The sequence below is a fragment of the Ochotona curzoniae genome, unplaced genomic scaffold (genome assembly GCF_017591425.1).
Source record: "Ochotona curzoniae isolate NIBS_2020 unplaced genomic scaffold, NIBS_Ocur_1.0 contig_883, whole genome shotgun sequence".
NCBI lineage: Eukaryota > Metazoa > Chordata > Mammalia > Lagomorpha > Ochotonidae > Ochotona > Ochotona curzoniae.
This window is the reverse complement of record NW_024466599.1, coordinates 16,362,917-16,382,506: the sequence shown is the minus strand read 5'-3', so window position 1 is coordinate 16,382,506 and position 19,590 is coordinate 16,362,917. Positions and strand designations below refer to the sequence as shown.

At 45.0% G+C, this 19,590-nt stretch overlaps 1 protein-coding gene across 4 annotated transcripts in view; it reads left to right on the top strand.

The window, feature by feature from the left end:
* ITSN2 (intersectin 2) overlaps positions 1-19,590 on the top strand; it is a 141,715-nt gene that overhangs the window by 88,988 nt on the left and 33,137 nt on the right. For all 4 annotated transcript variants that reach the window (XM_040992917.1, XM_040992916.1, XM_040992919.1 and 1 more), the window contains 7 exons: positions 7,311-7,516; positions 10,164-10,228; positions 11,934-12,100; positions 15,261-15,306; positions 15,398-15,519; positions 16,111-16,207; positions 17,017-17,208. In XM_040992917.1, coding sequence (XP_040848851.1) covers positions 7,311-7,516; positions 10,164-10,228; positions 11,934-12,100; positions 15,261-15,306; positions 15,398-15,519; positions 16,111-16,207; positions 17,017-17,208 — 895 coding nt within the window. The remainder of the gene's footprint in view (positions 1-7,310; positions 7,517-10,163; positions 10,229-11,933; positions 12,101-15,260; positions 15,307-15,397; positions 15,520-16,110; positions 16,208-17,016; positions 17,209-19,590) is intronic.

Sequence of the window (19,590 nt, the reverse complement as noted above, 5' to 3'; positions counted from 1 at the left end):
AAATGAGCCAGGAGGTGGAAGATCTTTCTCTGTTTCACATGCATGTGTGCTCTCTTTCTTTCTCTTTCTCTCCCTCTCTGCATTTCAAATAAGATACAAATAATTTTTAATTTCATGTATTTTTTTAAAGATTTTATTTTATTGTTTGAAGATGGAGTTACAGAGAGAAAATCAGAAACAGAGACAAAGAGAGCTTCATCTACTGGCTCATTCTCCAAATGGCTGCACTGGCCAGGGCTCAGCTTATTTGAAGCCAGGAGCCTCTTCCAGATCTCCCACCTTTGTGCTGGGGTCAAAAGCTTTGACACATCCTCTGCTGCTTTCCCAGGATGTAAACACAGAGCTGGATGGGGAGTGGAGTAGCCGGGACTTGACTGCAACTCTCTGCTAGTGCAGACTCTGGGAGGTTGTGGTGATGGCTCAGGTGGTCAGGTTCCTGTCATCTGTGTGATGAAACTGCATGGAGTTTCCAGCCGCAGCATCGGCCCCAACCTACACCTGTGATAGTATAGGTATCTGGGACATGAACTAGTAGATACAAGTTCTCTCTTTCTCTCCCTCTTCCTGTCTTTTTCTCTGTTTGTCTCTCTCTACTTGTATCAAATATATTAACTTTTTAAAATATCAGGTGAAGTTGTTCTTTGCTGTTTATTTGTTGCTATATAAAAAAACCACTCCAAAATGGTAAAATAAAGTGTGTATTTCATCACCGTAAGTCCCAGAAATTCTAGTATATGCTAGAAATTTAAGGAAAAATGAGGCAGAAATCCCTACCATCTGTGGCTGGCATCATAACATACCAAGTTAACCGCTTTCTGCAATTCTGACAAGCAGTATGGGCACCAGTTTAAGTCCCAACTGCTCCACTTCCCACTCAGCTCTCTGCTAATGTACCTGTGAAAAACAGTAAAAGGTGGCCAAAATAAGAGACCAAGATGCAGCTCCTGGCTCCTGGTTTCAACCTGGCCTAGTCCCAGCCTTTGCAGCCATTTTGGGGGATGAACTGGTAGATGGAAGATCTCTCTCTCTCTCTTTTTTCTTTCTCTCTTTCTGTCTCTTTCTGTCTGTTTCTCTCTCACTCCTATTCTGTAACTCTGTATTTCAAGTGAATCTTTAAGAAAAATTTGTGTTAAATTCCTACCATCAGGGGTGGGTCTCAGGACGGGGCGTCTCATGCCTGGATCCCGGACGGCCGCCATGGGCACATGGTGAGCCGTCCTCCCCGGGCCTGCTGGGTTTCGGGGGCCGCTTCCTTCGGGGTGAGTAGACCGAGGGGGGGAGGCCTCCGGGACTGGGCAGGTCCGGGGCCCACCCGCCGCCTTCATGGGGCGGTGAATGGGATTTGGGAGGGGCGCGACCTTGGGCCTGGGTTATTTAAACCTCCGGCAGTCTCCTGGCAGCTGGTGGGTCTCAGGACGGGGCGTCTCATGCCTGGATCCCGGACGGCCGCCATGGGCACATGGTGAGCCGTCCTCCCCGGGCCTGCTGGGTTTCGGGGGCCGCTTCCTTCGGGGTGAGTAGACCGAGGGGGGGAGGCCTCCGGGACTGGGCAGGTCCGGGGCCCACCCGCCGCCTTCATGGGGCGGTGAATGGGATTTGGGAGGGGCGCGACCTTGGGCCTGGGTTATTTAAACCTCCGGCAGTCTCCTGGCAGCTGGTGGGTCTCAGGACGGGGCGTCTCATGCCTGGATCCCGGACGGCCGCCATGGGCACATGGTGAGCCGTCCTCCCCGGGCCTGCTGGGTTTCGGGGGCCGCTTCCTTCGGGGTGAGTAGACCGAGGGGGGGAGGCCTCCGGGACTGGGCAGGTCCGGGGCCCACCCGCCGCCTTCATGGGGCGGTGAATGGGATTTGGGAGGGGCGCGACCTTGGGCCTGGGTTATTTAAACCTCCGGCAGTCTCCTGGCAGCTGGTGGGTCTCAGGACGGGGCGTCTCATGCCTGGATCCCGGACGGCCGCCATGGGCACATGGTGAGCCGTCCTCCCCGGGCCTGCTGGGTTTCGGGGGCCGCTTCCTTCGGGGTGAGTAGACCGAGGGGGGGAGGCCTCCGGGACTGGGCAGGTCCGGGGCCCACCCGCCGCCTTCATGGGGCGGTGAATGGGATTTGGGAGGGGCGCGACCTTGGGCCTGGGTTATTTAAACCTCCGGCAGTCTCCTGGCAGCTGGTGGGTCTCAGGACGGGGCGTCTCATGCCTGGATCCCGGACGGCCGCCATGGGCACATGGTGAGCCGTCCTCCCCGGGCCTGCTGGGTTTCGGGGGCCGCTTCCTTCGGGGTGAGTAGACCGAGGGGGGGAGGCCTCCGGGACTGGGCAGGTCCGGGGCCCACCCGCCGCCTTCATGGGGCGGTGAATGGGATTTGGGAGGGGCGCGACCTTGGGCCTGGGTTATTTAAACCTCCGGCAGTCTCCTGGCAGCTGGTGGGTCTCAGGACGGGGCGTCTCATGCCTGGATCCCGGACGGCCGCCATGGGCACATGGTGAGCCGTCCTCCCCGGGCCTGCTGGGTTTCGGGGGCCGCTTCCTTCGGGGTGAGTAGACCGAGGGGGGGAGGCCTCCGGGACTGGGCAGGTCCGGGGCCCACCCGCCGCCTTCATGGGGCGGTGAATGGGATTTGGGAGGGGCGCGACCTTGGGCCTGGGTTATTTAAACCTCCGGCAGTCTCCTGGCAGCTGGTGGGTCTCAGGACGGGGCGTCTCATGCCTGGATCCCGGACGGCCGCCATGGGCACATGGTGAGCCGTCCTCCCCGGGCCTGCTGGGTTTCGGGGGCCGCTTCCTTCGGGGTGAGTAGACCGAGGGGGGGAGGCCTCCGGGACTGGGCAGGTCCGGGGCCCACCCGCCGCCTTCATGGGGCGGTGAATGGGATTTGGGAGGGGCGCGACCTTGGGCCTGGGTTATTTAAACCTCCGGCAGTCTCCTGGCAGCTGGTGGGTCTCAGGACGGGGCGTCTCATGCCTGGATCCCGGACGGCCGCCATGGGCACATGGTGAGCCGTCCTCCCCGGGCCTGCTGGGTTTCGGGGGCCGCTTCCTTCGGGGTGAGTAGACCGAGGGGGGGAGGCCTCCGGGACTGGGCAGGTCCGGGGCCCACCCGCCGCCTTCATGGGGCGGTGAATGGGATTTGGGAGGGGCGCGACCTTGGGCCTGGGTTATTTAAACCTCCGGCAGTCTCCTGGCAGCTGGTGGGTCTCAGGACGGGGCGTCTCATGCCTGGATCCCGGACGGCCGCCATGGGCACATGGTGAGCCGTCCTCCCCGGGCCTGCTGGGTTTCGGGGGCCGCTTCCTTCGGGGTGAGTAGACCGAGGGGGGGAGGCCTCCGGGACTGGGCAGGTCCGGGGCCCACCCGCCGCCTTCATGGGGCGGTGAATGGGATTTGGGAGGGGCGCGACCTTGGGCCTGGGTTATTTAAACCTCCGGCAGTCTCCTGGCAGCTGGTGGGTCTCAGGACGGGGCGTCTCATGCCTGGATCCCGGACGGCCGCCATGGGCACATGGTGAGCCGTCCTCCCCGGGCGGCCAGTGCGCCATTGGTGCCAGGCTCCGCCTGCTGGCCGCCCGGCTGGGGAGCTCTGGGGATTTGGTTCTTTGCGTTGCTGCTTAATTAGCTCCAGGTTGAACCCATTGTGCTTCTTGGACCTGAAACAGGCAGTAACTCTTCCTTAGCAAAACTTGTAATCACTAATAATGCTGAGCACCAAATACCAGTCATGCAGAAGCTATGGCTTGGGGCTTGCCCTGCACATGTAGCTCCAACAGTTGGCCAATGTGTCAACTGGTAATGGAACAGAGTAGATTAGGCACGACTGAGCAAACCTTAGCCCACAAGTAAAACTAGAAACCAGGAGGGAGCAGAGGTCATGCCGAGCTAGGCTCTTGTACCTGCTGGTCTGTGGGAGCCTGGGACGCTAAGCCACAGTGTCTAAGGCAGAGTTCGGGACAGGGGAGGGGCTGTGCCAAGCTGAGTCAGAGCATCCATTGGCAGGCATGTGATCTATGCCTGGGAACGGACCCGGTTGGGGAGCAAAGGGGACAACCCTAGCTGGGCTGAGGTTCCCACCAAGAGGCACGTGGCCTGGAAGGGGGCTGCGTTCTGATCTGGAAACAGTTGTAGTCTCCCTTGGCACAAGTGTGGACTGGGATTGGATGCACCGAACTGGGCCGGACCCCGACTCCCCCTGGTGTTCTGGAGGACCAGGGCAGATGTGGGATGGACTAGGCAGGGTCTCAAACCCCTACTGAGCCATGTGTGAGCCATACGTGGGTATGGACAAACCATGGCTGGGCTGGAACATCCAACAGCAAGAACCAGATTGGGTTGAAGGCCAGTCAGGAAAAGCCACAGTTCCTGCTATGACAGGAGGTGGACTGAGTAGGGTTGGCTCATGGACCCACTGGTAAGCGTGAAACCTGGCATTGGGAGAGGTTCTGATGGAGAAGCCTGGGCAACTCCTCTGGCAGGGCACAGACCCAGCAGGTAAACGCAAGAAACATGATAGGAAACAGCCCAGAAAAGGCCATGGAAACCTACCCACTGGCATACAGTTGGCAGACGTGGGGGCAAGACCAGGCTGAATCTGTCCACATCATCCACTGGCAAATCCAGGCACCAGTGTGGGTCGAGCCAGGTTCGGTCGCAACAAAGACTAGTGCACATTATGGAATGCCGAGGTGAGGTTGCCTGTACCAGAAGGGACTGCAGTGCCCAACCAGCCTGAGAACAAGAAAGGAAGTGGGCAGAGCTGGCAGGGGAATAAGGGAGGGTTCCTTTGCTGGACAGCTACTTCCGCAGGAGAGCATGGGCTGGGATGGGGGCAGACCAGACTAGGCAGAGCTACCACACCTGTGCGCCTCATGTGGACTAGATCAGGGAAAAGCCAGGCTGGGCGGATTATTCCTACTGGTGCAAACAAAATTAAAGTGGGCGAGGTTTGTTTGGGCAGCATTAACTGGAATCTGGGAGTGGGAGAGGCCTGGGAGGGAAAAAGTGGGCTCATCCCTCTTGGGTTACCACTTCCACGGGAGGACATAAAACTAAAACAGCGGCTGGGGTGGAATGGGATGTGGGACAGACTGGATTACTGCTACACTTACTGGCAAACCAGGGTAGGGGGTGGGCCTGGTTGGGGTTATTGTGGGTCGCTCCAACCTAGGCTACAGCTCCCGCTGGTTTATGTGAGGGCCAAGTATGTGCTGGGCAGAACCAGACTGGACTGCAACACCCATTGGTTCCAGTGGAAGTCGGGAGTGAAAACAGAACCAACCCAGGAATTGCAACCACCAGCTGATTGGAGCGATGGACGGTGCCAGGCCCTGTACTTGTTAGCACATACAAGAAGTTTCTTTGGAGATCTTCCTAATCTAAATGCTGGACTCAGAACCATAACAAAGAAAAGAGAGAAGACAGAACAGGTCAACCAACCATCTAAGCTATGATGGACTATGTCAATCAGTGGATTTTTCAAAGACCTCATAGTGCTTGGAGCGGCAAGATTGACAGCGATTCATAACTGTTGCAATATCAAAACCACTTGAGCAAGAACCTCAGAGCATGCCCTACACCCGGGACTTGGGGAGGGTGGGAAATTGGGTGGGCCTTCTCCCTTAATACCCCCCTTTTAAACATGAAGGTGACAATATGGAAAACATATTAGTATTATCCACTTTCCTGTAGCCCTTGAACCTTCTTACCCTAATTAACTATGTAAAGAATGTCAAAATAAAATTTATTAAAAAAAAAAAAAATTCCTACCATCAGGCAGTGTATAGTTTAATGAAAGAGGCCTGTAAGTAAGTGTATAGTATGAGAAGTATTGTACCTAATAAGTTCCAAGAAGGCCTGCAAGCAAAGAGCATCTTCAGTCTGCGGGAAGTAGAGCTGACTTCACAAACGGCAAGCTGTTAGACATAAGCAAGATTCCACCAGAAGAGCAAAGTTGTACCCATCAAAGGATAACTTGAGGAAGATCATGGGGACCTGTTAGTACAGGGTGTTTACTGGAAACTAGAATTGTTTGTAGTGTGGCAAGAGTTCAGAATTCTTGATGAAGGATAAAAGAGTGAATTGGAAAAAGAGGTTGAGGTTCATTTATGAAGTGTTTACTACCTTGCTAAGCGGCGTGGCAATAGAAAGTCCTGAGGGGTTCTTAAGGCATTACTGTGTGTGCTTTAGAAAGATTTCTCTGGCAAGAATGCAGAGGCTGGACTGGCGGAAGGAAGCCAAGGAAGGAAACCAGTTAAGGAAGACTATTACAATAGCTGAGTAATGCAGTGATGATGTAAACCAGGGTGCTGGTTATAACAATACATGGAAGAGGACATGGATTCACAGAGTGTTGGGATTTGACACAAAATACATAGTCCATCAAACTGGAGACTGAGACAGAACTTAGAGTTAAAAATAATTCTTTGGAGCGATATCTTTTTGTTGTTGTTGTTTGAAAGTGCAGATTCTAAAAATGATTGCATCTTAGCTGTGTAAAATTTGAGATGTCTGTGTTAGGGAAAACCTGGTAGAAATACTCAGTATGCAGTCGAATACAAGTCTGGATCTCAAGGAATAAAGTTAATACTAGAAATGCAGACTTGAAAAGTCATAGGCGTAAACAAAGATTGCTGAGGGACGTCACATGGAACAGTCACGAGGCCAGATAGAGCCGTCCGTCAGCAGAGTGACCCCAGCGTTGCAGGTGTTTTTGAGTTGTCAGCACTGTTCAGACATCAGGAAAATATGAGTTTGGAAGAAGCGTTTGGCTTTTCTGTTACCATTGGCAGCCTGTTTAGAAGACGTTCATTGGTGCGATTTGTGCAGAAGTTAAACTAGAAGGGACTAAGAAGTGAAATTGGAAAACAAGCTTCAGACTGCTTCCTTTAAGAAATTTAAAAGTGGGAGGAAGTAGAGAAATGGATAAAGAAATTCAAGAGAGGAACTTAACAATGTTATAAAATATTTTTAGAAAAGGGAAGGACATAAAACAAGTTTAGAATACAAGTAAGGAAGTTAACCACATTGAAAATACAAAAAAAAAAAAACCACCCTTTTTTCTGAGTGGAGAGACAGATCAAAGAATGAAGAAGTTTGAGACAGCATAAAATGGAGGGAGGCAGAATATAACTACATCTCGGAATTAGTGAATAAACTACATCAACTGTGGGTGGGAGACTCAGGAACCTGGAAGAGAGGAAAGATCTGTTTCAAGTCACCACCACACTGATCTGACCTGCCGTTTCAACACTAAGTATGCCATATATTGGAAACCAGAAACCGTGGCTACCACTTCTTCTGTCTAAAAAGTGTGTGTTTTTATTCCCAGGGACAGGTTGTAGAAAACCTAAAAGCACAGGCCCTTTGTTCATGGACTGCAAAGAAAGACAACCACTTAAACTTCTCAAAACATGACATTATTACTGTCTTGGAGCAGCAAGAAAATTGGTGGTTTGGAGAGGTGCACGGAGGAAGAGGATGGTTCCCAAAATCTTATGTCAAAATCCTTCCTGGGAGTGAAGTGAAGCCGGAAGAGTAAGCGTCTTTGTTTCCCTAAGATGTGGATTTGGGTGTTTACACTGAGTCAGCAGTAGCTATGACTGACTACAGCAAAACTCAGAGTTAGGACAGATGTTGTGCAGATTAAGCTGCTGCTGGGGACACTGCAGAGCCTTGCTTGGGTCCTGGCTGCTTGACTACTCAATACTTCTGCTCCAGCTTCCTGCTAATGCACTCAGTAGATAGTAGGTGATGGCTCCAGTACTTTGGGTTCCTGCACCCATGTGGGCGATGTTCTGGCTCCTGGCATTGGCTTGACCCAGCCCTGGCTGTGGTGGGCATTTGAGGAGTGAACCAGCGGATATAAGGCCTTTCTCTCTAATTTTCTCTCTCTCACTTTGTCTTTCAAATAAATAAGTAAATTTTATTTAAAAATTTGAAGTTTATGTTTGCATTCAAATATCAGAAAGATAATTCCTAAAGATACAAGAACACACTTCATATTATTTGTACCAGTTTTAGAATGTCTTTTATTATATTTATTTCACAGTTTTCAAAGTGCTTAAAGTTTTACATCTGTTACTTTCTTTGTACCATAAGACAAGTTAGAGAAAGTTCATTTCCTTTGGAACATTTCTCCCCTATGTACCGTAAATTGTCACTAGTTAAATAGTTGTCCCTTTATGTCCAAAGGGACTAATTCAGAAGAACCCATACTTCAGGGATGCCAAGATAGATGGGCTCTCAAGTTTTGTAGATAGTTACAAAGTGTCTGCATACAAGCTACACACATGCTCAAGTATACTTGAGATTGTCTCTAGGTTACTTGCAATATCTAAGAACTATAAATGTTCTGTAAGTAATTAGGGAGTGTTGACATAAACATCTATAAAGATGCCTTTTTTCATATTTTCAAATTATGCTTATTTGTTTGAATCTGGATGCAGCACCTGCAGATAGTGAGGGACCAGCCGTAATTCCTTCATCACTACCTCCCTTTCACCAGATTGGGTGGGAGCAGTCCCCATCTGTGGGCCACCAACATTCCCTTGAACCTACCTGTCTCATTGCTCGTGGCTCACCACATTACAGTCACTCTTCTTTTAAACCCATCTTGCTTAAGTTCTATGAGGGAGAGGTTCATATCTTTGTTTCTTTAAATTTATTAATGTTCAATTCCTACAACATAGAGGTGCCCAATTGTATTAACTCAGTGAATAAGGAGAACCATCAAATGAATGAAAGCCTGGAAGAAGACAGGTCATCTCCAGCCTTGATCTCCCAGTCTGTAGGAGAATCATGTGGGCAGTTATCATTCAGGAAATAAGAGCTGCTATATAGCTTTGGGTAATTATCTTTTGTGTTTTCTGAGGTAGTTGATCTGAACGAAAGAGCAGTTTAACTTCATGGAAAAGTACTGGGTTTGAAAATCAAAGGCCTGAGTCCTTGTGTTTTCCAGACTTTGAGGAGAAACCTACATGATCTTCAGAATTCTAGTCATTTGAGTGAAAAGATTAGACACTCTTTAAGTATTTGTAGCAACAACGCTAGCTGAGACTTACATACTGATACTATATTCAGTCCTTTATAGTAATTATCCTATTTAATCTCCATAACATTTTACTGAGAAGAAAACCTAAACAAAAGGAGATTAAGTTTAAATTGTAGTTTTAGGAGGGATTTTGTAGCTTTGATTGTTGCCCATTCTTTCTTGCATATAAACCCGCAGTGATAAGCAATTCAGCACTAACCAAGGCAGCAGTGGCTGTATTGAGGCGCCCTCACACTGGCCTTGACACCTGCCTCACTGTGTCACTTACTCACTGGCCCTAGGGAGTCCTGGTGTGTCCTCCAGATGTCTGGTTCTTAAACACAATTCTTCCAGAGTTTTTGAATGAGCTAGGGTTGAGATGGAAATTAAAGTTACACCTGTTCTGGGTTTAAGTTTCATTATTTTTATATTTTGAATGTAGTATGCTCTAAACAAGTAATAGAATTCAGATATGCCTTTATTTTTCTCTAAATCAAGCAGAACCTCAGGAGTGTTGTACTGAAAGACTTCCCATTTATCAGTTCAGAAAGGCAACACCTCAGGTTTGAAAAACTGTTTCTAAATTGTATTGAAATGGTGTTAACGTTTTTAAAAGATGTATTTATTTATTTATTTATTTATTTACTTACTTACTTGTTTGAAAGAATGGCAGAGAGGAGACAGAGGGAAGGAGGGAGAGAGAGAAAGATCTTTTCCATCCACTTACTTCCCAAATGCCTGCACCAGCCCAGATCAGGGTAAAGCCAGGAGCCAGGAACTCCATTCCGCTCCAGTCTCCCACATGGATTACGGGGACATTAAGCAGAGAACTCAGCTGCAAGCAGAGTAGCTGTAGTAGCTGATGCAGGCATGGCAAGCAGAGGCTTAATGTATGGCACTGCAATGCTAGTCCCTGCACCACAGTGCCCATCTCTGCATTAACATTTTTTAATATGTAGACGTTTATAAATGGGCAGTTTTTCATCCAGCAGAATGTTGTGTATGAGTATTCTTGGCCTGTACGCAGAGACAATATTTAGTTTATTTTCAGAAAGTGTTAACACCTGCTACAGTCATCAATCACCTTTCTTGGGTTTTGCTTATTTATGACTTTTGCTAACTGTTTCCTCACTTACTTACTGTGTTTGGCAGACCGGAACCTGTGTATGCAGCTGTCAACAAGAAACCTCCCTCTGCAGCCTACCCAGTTGTAGAAGGTAAACTTCTCACAGTGTGTGGTTTAGCTGGGATCATCTCAACTATCCATAAATGATCTGACTTCCCACAGTAGTATTCTCCCTAATTCTGAGTCTTCGTGTTATGGAAAACCTGTCCCTGTCTACTTCATGTGAATATTGAGAATAAAGGAAAATATGGCTGAGAATACATAGCATTTTTAGAAAGTCATTGCTATGAAAATTCAGCATAGACTGGCTCAGTAAATAGGAAGTGCTGCAATGCTTGTTATAGTTAACTTGGATAAGGAAAGTTCCATGCATTTGGTTGTTTGTAATTGCCTTTTAATTACAGTATGCCACATATATCATTAAATGGGGCTTAAGATTAAGGTATATGTTTTCATAAATATTAGCATGAATTTTTTTCTCTGCAGCCCTTTGAGTTCTTTGATTAATTATTTTGATATTGCTAATACGATGAGATTGTGTGCCCTACCATCAGATATTTTGGTTTAAGTTACATACATGTATAAGTGAAAAGCACATGCCTCTTATAAAATTAGTTGAATAGTTGAACCATGTTTTGTTCAAAAATCAGTTTAATGGTAAATTAAAAATATGATACCTGTGTTGAAGACTCTGTGTCACACTAAAAGATGTAAGGCTGAATAAAACAGTCTTCAAATTTCTCCTAGAATGGAGAGGAGAAACATGCCATTGTGGTTAATTCTTTAATGAACAGTCAAAATTTAATGTTGGATAGGACCTAAGAACCCACAGAAGCTTCATGGTGACAAAGGAAGAGAAAAGTCTGTAGACAGAGAAGGTTGCATGGGCCAGGGAGTTGGGGGTGACAGTGTGGGGCACTTCATGTCCCCAGGAAGGCTGGGCCCCTTGGTGTCTTGTGGAATGAATGCTCTGACTTGGGTCCTGGAAAGTACTGCATGAGAAGCCTCTTGGAAACTTCAGTAAACATTACCTTTGCGATCGCCTTTATCGTGTTAAATCAGCTATGTTGAGTAATACTGGGGATATGAACAGTCAGTAGGTTACAAGATGATGTTTCTGATCACCTCCAGTTCATGATCTGCAGATCAAGTCCCATGTTGTCAAATGCTCACATAATTAAAACTGGAAAATAGAGAAGAAACACTTACAAAACCTAGTCACAGTCTGTTCTTAGCAATCATATGAACAGAAGTTGAAGCCAATGTAAATAGTCACATTTCCCTCAAGGTAATTCATTAAAAAACCTTTGTTGAGCATTAACTCTGAGCTAGGGAGTGCTACGAGGTGGTTTGTGATGGAACTTGGCTTCTGATGCTGCTCTCTGCTGCATATTGGTGTTCCTATAACTGTGTATGTATTTAAAAGAATTAAAGGACTTAACACATTATAATATATTTTGCATAACAACATTAAGAACTTTTTGCATGCTTTTAACCAAGTAAATCTCATTGGGCCTCAGTTTCAAAATCAAGAAAGTAAAGGAATAATTGAAATGTCTGTTGGTAGTTGTGACTGATTCTTTGTGGTAAAGTCATAGAAGAACAACTAGAAATGAAGAAACTCCATGATAAAGCTTTGTTTCTTTTTCTAATTTTAGACCTTTATATGAATAGTAGGTTTCCTTAAAGCACATGGCCTTTCATACTATATACAAACCTTAGGGAGTAACCTAGTTTCTGCCTTATTTCTGCAGTCTTACCACTAAATTCACTTATTTTTGCTTGGTTTCCTACAGAATATATTGCACTTTATCCATACTCGAGTGTAGAACCTGGAGATTTGACTTTCACTGAAGGTGAAGAAATACTGGTCACCCAGAAAGATGGAGAGTGGTGGACAGGAAGTATTGGAGATCGAACTGGAATTTTTCCATCAAACTACGTCAGACAAAAAGATCAAGAGGTAGAATTATTTTAGAGCTACAAAGCAGAATCATCCCATTCTTGTAGGTGAAGACTCCTCCTTAAAACAGAGAGCACCTCAGACCAGGCTGCTTTGGTTACAAGGAAACCACTCAAGGTGGCTCCGCTAGAATGGAGAGTATGATAGGGTTCTACTTAGAAAAGAGGTTTAGGATTTCACACAATTCTAGGAGAAGGCACTGTGGGTAGGCTGAGCCTGGTGATGCCGGAAGCTGAGGAGGGTTCTGGAGTCAGGGAGGTGCCCCAGGACCACCTGGAAGGAGTCTGACTCCTGAAGCTCTAACATTGATGTACAACATCATGCACTCTGACTTCTTGCTCTTCATTCCACCACCAATATATGCAGTACAGAAGTTCTCAAACTTTTGGTTTCACCAGCTTTTTATATTGTTAAAAATTACTTGTAATTGTGTTGTGGTTCCGTGGGTTAGGCTTCCACTCACAGTGCCAGCAACCCACATGGGCTCCAGTTGAAGTCCTGGCTGCTCCACTTCCAATCCAGCTTCCTGCTAAAGTACCTGGGAAAACGGCAGAAGCTGTCCCAGAGTCTATTGGAGTCCTCGATGGAGTTCTAGGCTCGTGGCTTCAGTCTGACCCAGGCCTTGCTGTTGTGGCCTTTTGGAAAATGAACCAGTTTGGACCCGGCGCGGTGGCGCAAGTGGTTAAGGTCCTCACCTTGCACACCCGGGATCCCATATGGGCGCCGGTTCTAATCCCAGCAGCCCTGCTTCCCTTCCAGCTCCCTGCCTGTGGCCCGGGAAGGCAGTCGAGGACGGCCCAAAGCTTTGGGACCCTGCACCCGCGTGGGAGACCCGGAAGAGGCTCCTGGCTTTGGATCGGCATAGCATCTGCAGCTCACTTGGGGAGTGAATCATGGGACGGAAGATCTTCCTCTCTGTCTCTCCTCTCTGTATATCTGCTTTTCCAATAAGAAAATAATAAAAATAAATCTTTAAAAAAAAAAAAAGAAAAAAAAAGAGAATTGAACCAGCTAAAAGTACCTAGTAATATTTGCATAAATTAAAACTGAATTGACCTGTTAATTAATTAAAAATAACAAATTCATTACATGATAACATAAATAGCTTTAGTTTATGCAAAACAACTATAATTCTGAAGATAAGTTTGATAACAAGTGTCACTGCTTAATATTTCTGCAAATAATCTGTGTAACAAAGACAGCTAGGCTGTCATGTCTGTTTCTGGTTTCAGTCTGTTGCATTATGTTCTTTTGGTTGAAATATTTGCGTAAGAAGAAAATATACCTCACACAGGGAAAAAACTAGAGAAATATTTTTATATTGTTTGCAGATACCCATGAATATCATTCCTTGATTCGATTATACCCAATGCCCCAAAAGTGTTGGATTATTGTAAGTTATTTGTAACACAGGATGTGATCAATATGAGTGAACATTTCTTACTGTTACATGAAGATATGCTGATCTGTTTTGCATTTTTAATAGATCTGTTACCCATGTGGTGACAACTTGTGGGTCATTTAAAAAATACCAATTCACGAAGTTATATAGATACTTCCTATGTTGACACATTTCATGACACAACTTTTTTTTAAAAGACTTACTTATTTATTTTGGAAATGCAGATTAATAGAATGAGAGACTGAAAGAGAAAGAACTTCCATTCACTGGTTCACTCCCCAGGGGACCTCAGCAGCCAGAGCTAAACCAGATCTCCCACATGTATGCAGAGTCCAAAGGCTTTGGGCCGTCCTCCACTGTTTGCCTAGGCCACAAGCAGGGAGATGGATGGGAAGCGGAGCAGCCAGGACACACACACCGTACCTGTGTGGGGTGCCAGCACCTGCAGGAAGAGGCTTTGCTTGTTGTGCCATTGTGTCAGCCCCATAACACAACTTAAAAAAGAAAAAGCACTTGTTAATATCACCACTCATCAGAAAAATCTTTAGATGCAAGGAAGCTGTCAAACAGTGTTAGAGTCAAACTTTCCAACATTTTAGTTTTTCCTTGAAAACTTAAAAATTTAGTCTTTGCCAGCAAATCCTAAAGGCTGTTTTCATTGAAATGACAGGCTTAATCCATTTGTTTTTAGGATGTTTACTGAATTTCAAGTCTGAGATAGTTAACCATTTAACTATTTTTATTTCATTTAACTATGAAATAAATGATACTCCATGAAAAACTGGTTTAGCTAATTACACAAATGCTTTTCCTTGAAGCAACACCTTTACTTGGGCATGTAGCACAATGTTTTAGGTATGCTTTCTTTAGTCATGTTCAGTTCTTATTTTTACTTAAAATTAATTAATTAATCAGTTAATTAGAAATAATGACAGGAGGGAGAGACATAGACACAAAGATTTTCCATCTGTTTATTCACTCCCCAGATGGCTGCAGCAGCCTGAACTGGGCTGGACTAAAGCCAGAACCAGGAACTCAATCCTGATTTCTCAGATGGGTGGCAGGGACCTAAATACGTGGGCCCTCTTACGCTGCCTTCCTCATTGTATTAGGATCAGAAGCAGAGCAACTAGGACTCCAGGTGACACTCCAGTATGGATACTGGCATTGTAAGCAGTTGTTTAGCAGGCTGTGCCCAACTCTGTTCAATATCGTATTAAAGTTATGTTAACTAAAAGAAAATTCTTACTTTCTTTACATTTTTATTCAGATTCCTAAAAATGGGAAATATGTGGCTCTATTTTATCCTTTAAAGTCACACAGAAGTCGTAGTTCCTCCTGAGGGTGAGTTTTTGTTCTTAGGTCAGGTTTAGCAAGTTTCCCTTTTATCCAACAGGAGCTGTTAGTGAGACAGGGTCCCTTAGAAAAGAAGGAGCAAAACTCACATGTCCAGGATACACCTGCCAGCCACAGTAGGCATTAACGCTAACCCCTTGTCTCACGGGATGGTTATGGTTACCACTTAGGGAAGATTCAGAAATGAGCTGTCTCCGTGTCCATGGTCGATAATTCTCCAGTAGCAGCCCAGATCTCACAAGTGTTGCATTCTTCATGTGCTTGGTTAATAAGAAGTTTGTTGTTACTTTGGGTCTTATTTTAAAGAAAGAATGACAAGCAAAGATATCTCTAATTTCGGGTAACTTTTGCTTAAGTCAGTAACGTTGGAAACGATAAAACAACGTTATCCTTTCCTTGTAGGGTTTCGGGAATGCTACCAAGTCTGGAACATCAAACAAAAAACCTGGTATGTGTAGGAGTGGCTTTGAAAAATTGCTCCACTCTTTGTTCTGTTGCAATCTTGAATTCATAGTGCCTTATTTTTTCCTTCTTTTCAGAGATTGCTCAGGTAACATCAGCATATGTTGCTTCCGGCTCTGAACAACTTAGCCTTGCACCAGGGCAGCTGATACTAATTCTAAAGAAAAATGCAAGTGGGTGGTGGCAAGGGGAGTTACAGGTAATATTCCGTAATATCCATCTACTTTAGTATAAAACTAACAAAAATTTTAGGTCATTCATATCACTTAGAAATATTATCTTCATTTATAGCACAGCTGAATTGATTTTATAAATAACAAATGAAGGAATAATTTTGTCTAGAGACACAGTTGTTTTTCAGTGATAGCTGGTGGGGATGCAGGAGATCTCCCATTAGGGAGCTCTTAGTTGTGCTCTCCCCGTGGAGTCAGTTAACACCCAGGAATGGTGGGCCAGAGGGGAAGCCCGGCACAGACCCTTAGTGTCCAGCATTCTAACTGGGACACCATCACGTAATCCCACTGGTGGCCCATGCGGCCATCTCTGTTTGCAGCCCCTTCAGAGGCTGCGCTGACGATATGTATGTAACCTGAGGCGCCCACCGAAGCTCACATCATTAGATGTATAGCAGGGCCCAAAGGCCTTTAGTGAACGACTCACTCCTGCCAGTCAGGACGCCCCAGTGACAAAGCCCAGTCCTGTCTTAAAAGAAAAGGTTTTCTTGATTTTAAGTTATGTCTCATGAATTGTTTTATCTTTAAGTTGTGTATTTGTTTTCCTGATTTTTTAGGCCAGAGGGAAAAAGCGACAGAAGGGATGGTTTCCTGCCAGCCATGTTAAACTTCTGGGGCTAAGCAGTGAAAGAACCGCGCCTGCCTTTCATGCCGGTATGGAAGTGGATGAACATGTATCTCAGACAAGTTTGTTAAAACTCAGCTGCTTAGATTAGCTAACTGTTTGAGATATACACCCCACCACCACCACCACCAAATGTCCTTTTCTTACTGCTTAAAGTCATATGCCAGTGACAACTTCCTTTCTGAAAGGTCTGTGAAGGAAATAGCCAGCTATTTAGTGATGCCTGGACTACTTCACTCTTGGAAATTTTCCTTTTTTGTTTTTTAAGGATTTATTTGGAAGAGCAACAGCAAAGATAGTGACAGAGAGAGAGAGAGTGACGTGCGAGAGACAGGCTCCTTCCCTAAATGGTGCAACAGCTCTGATTGGACCAAGCTGAAGCCATGAGTCTGGAGCTCCATCCTGGTCTCCCACATAATGTCAGGGACCCAAGTACTTGGGACATCATCTGTAGCCTTCCCAAATACCTTAACAGGAAGCTGGATTGGAAGTAAAGTAGCCAGGACCAGGACTGACACACCTAAATGGGAGGCTAGGATCACAAGTGGCCGCTTAATCCACTGCACCACAATGCCAGCCCCTCCTTGAAGTTTCTCAACGTGAAACTACTGCACTGCGATACTTGAAGTGAAGCAGTTCGTCTGGGTTTTCACCTATAGTTGTGAAACTCATGTTTTCAAAGACGTGGGATGAGAGAAGGAAGGTTAGAGAAAGTGAGCCAATTTCAGGGGAAATTTTAGCCTAATCATAGTATTTTAGCAATTTAAATCCAATGGAGAATTTGGCATTCAGTCCTTGTAGGAATAACTAATTTGTTATTTTGTCATTTTTCTGATAGTGTGCCAGGTGATTGCCATGTATGACTATGTCGCAAACAATGAAGATGAGCTCAATTTCTCCAAGGGACAACTGATCAATGTAATGAACAAAGATGATCCCGACTGGTGGCAAGGGGAAATCAACGGGGTGACTGGTCTCTTTCCTTCCAACTACGTCAAGATGACAACAGACTCAGATCCAAGCCAACAGTGTGAGTAATCCCAGATTTTTCACCTTCCTTCTGGTGTGAAGACTTAAATATGCAGCATTTAGTTTTGTTGCAGATCAGATTTTGAACTCAGCACTTAGAGCAAAGGTACACTAATATTTAAAGTAAAGCAAAGCGGTTATACTGCTTTAGCTTAAATACTTTCTGCCAGCTTTAGACCTTCATATTGGGTTTTATTTGAGAGCAAAGGCAGAGTTTCTCTCACAGGTACTGGCTGCATACCAGTGTCTGTCTGGACTCTAACTTTTTTTCACTGCCATCCTTTTCTTAAACACCTAGTAATTTTCAGCTTAATGAAAGATAGCTGAAACTGTCCTATTTAACATTTCAAAATGGTTCTTAAGTATACAGAAGCCATTGCAATCTTCTCCTTTCCCACGTATTTCCATATTACCCATGTTGGAAGCAAATTAAATAACCTGTTTAAAACTTCCATACTTCATGCCACAGGGGATATATGGTTCTAGGTTTATTTCATATTTTCAAAATATGGATCTAGCTTTCAAATTGTGAAATTTGCAATTTTGTAAAATGATTTCTTGGTAGTTTCCTAGCCGTTCTTATGATTGACAGTAAACATGGCATTATGGCAAATTAGAGAATAGCCAATACTTGGAAGTAATGTTTATAAAAAAGATTTCACTTTCTCCTACCCATTTGACTTTTTCATTTTATAATACATATTATTTGAATTTTTATCATTCTTGTGATGCTATTTAAAAGCATTTTCATTTTACTCTAGTCTTTCATTTTACTCTAGATACTGAGAACATACCAGTGTTAATTCAGTAGCACAAGAATTATGAATTTGTTTTATGCTGTAACATTATGCCTAGCCTCTGCTTTAAGACTTGTGAAAATAACTCTGATCCAGGAATATAACTTCCATTTAATTCTTTTCTTTTTTCTTCTAAGATTTATTTTATTTATTTGTGAAGCAGAGTTACAGAGAGAGAAAGGGAGAGAAAGAGCTCTTCCAAATGCTGATTTTACTCCCCAAATGGTCACAATGGCTAGAGTTGAGTCAGGCTGAAGTCAGGAGCCAGGAACTCTGTCTGGGTCTCTCATGTCAGTGTAGGGTCCCAAGGACTTTGGTCATCCTTTGCTGGTTTCCCATGCACATTAGCAGGAGGCTGGATTGGAAGTGGAGCAGCCAGAACTTCTACCAGTGCCTGCCTATATAGGATGCCAGCATTGCAGGTTGCATCTTAACCTGTTATGCCAAAGGCAAGCTCCTCTTTGTATCTTTCTTGATATAGCAACTAAAATTTACAGTTTTGAGGCAAGAAGAATCTAGTTTTTTTTAATGGCTTGAATATTCCCCAAAATGTTTCAGTATCTCAGGAGAAGAGGTAAAGAAAATGGTAAAAACTTGAGTTGCCCAACTAATTGTCCATTTTTAAGCTTTGCTCGTAAGTTAGCAGTTTGCTGGGATTGGGAGTCATTTTTTATCTGATTAGTTAGAAATACTGATATCTAAGAGAGGAAATACCTGTGTCTTGTAGCTGAGAGAGGAAAATACTTTTCAGATCTTGGGTCTTGGAACCCTCGGCTGGCATATCAGTACATTTAGCTTTTACACCATCTGTGAGCTAAAGTGATTTTTTTTCAAATATTTCTTATCTTTTTATCTTGTTTTCTAATAGCAGAGCATATTTTTCTTTTCGTTTTTGAAGCATAGTTTTCAAATTAAGTCTCATCATAAGAGACATAAATAGCAGGTAAAAGCTGTTCTAAAGAAAGGCCAGAACCACGCCGTGTCCCTTTTCTTTCCCCTCCTGTTTTGTGACTTGTTCCTTCAGGTTTCTGTATCGGATAATTTAAAAATCCCTATCTTAACCTAGCAGTTAAGACACCTGCATCCATTCCCAGATTGTATATTCTCTGCCTCCTGGCTCCAGCTTTCTGCTAATGGAGGACGTGGTGACAGCTCAGTTGATTGGGTTCTTACCACCCTGTGGGAGACTGGGTCCTATGATTCAGTCCAATCCTGGTAACCGGGCATTTAGGGAGTGCACCCACAGATAAGAAAACACTCCATGTATCTTTGTCTCTTCCACTCTGCATCTCAACTAAGGTAAATTTTTTAAAAGTTTTATCCTGGAAAAATCTACTTCAGGACAGTAACAACTTCCTAGGAAGGTGACCTTCCCAAAAAGTTAATTGGAGGACCACTTTTTATTCTTGTATTTTTAAGATTTTATTTTATTTGAAAGAGTGACAGAGTGAGAGGAAGAGGCAGAAAAAAAAAAAGATCTTTGATCCGTTGGTTCACACCGCAAATGGCTGCAGCAGCCAGGTATGGGCCAAGCCAGACACAGAACCAGCAAATCCACCCAGATCTCCCTTGCGGATGGCAAGGGC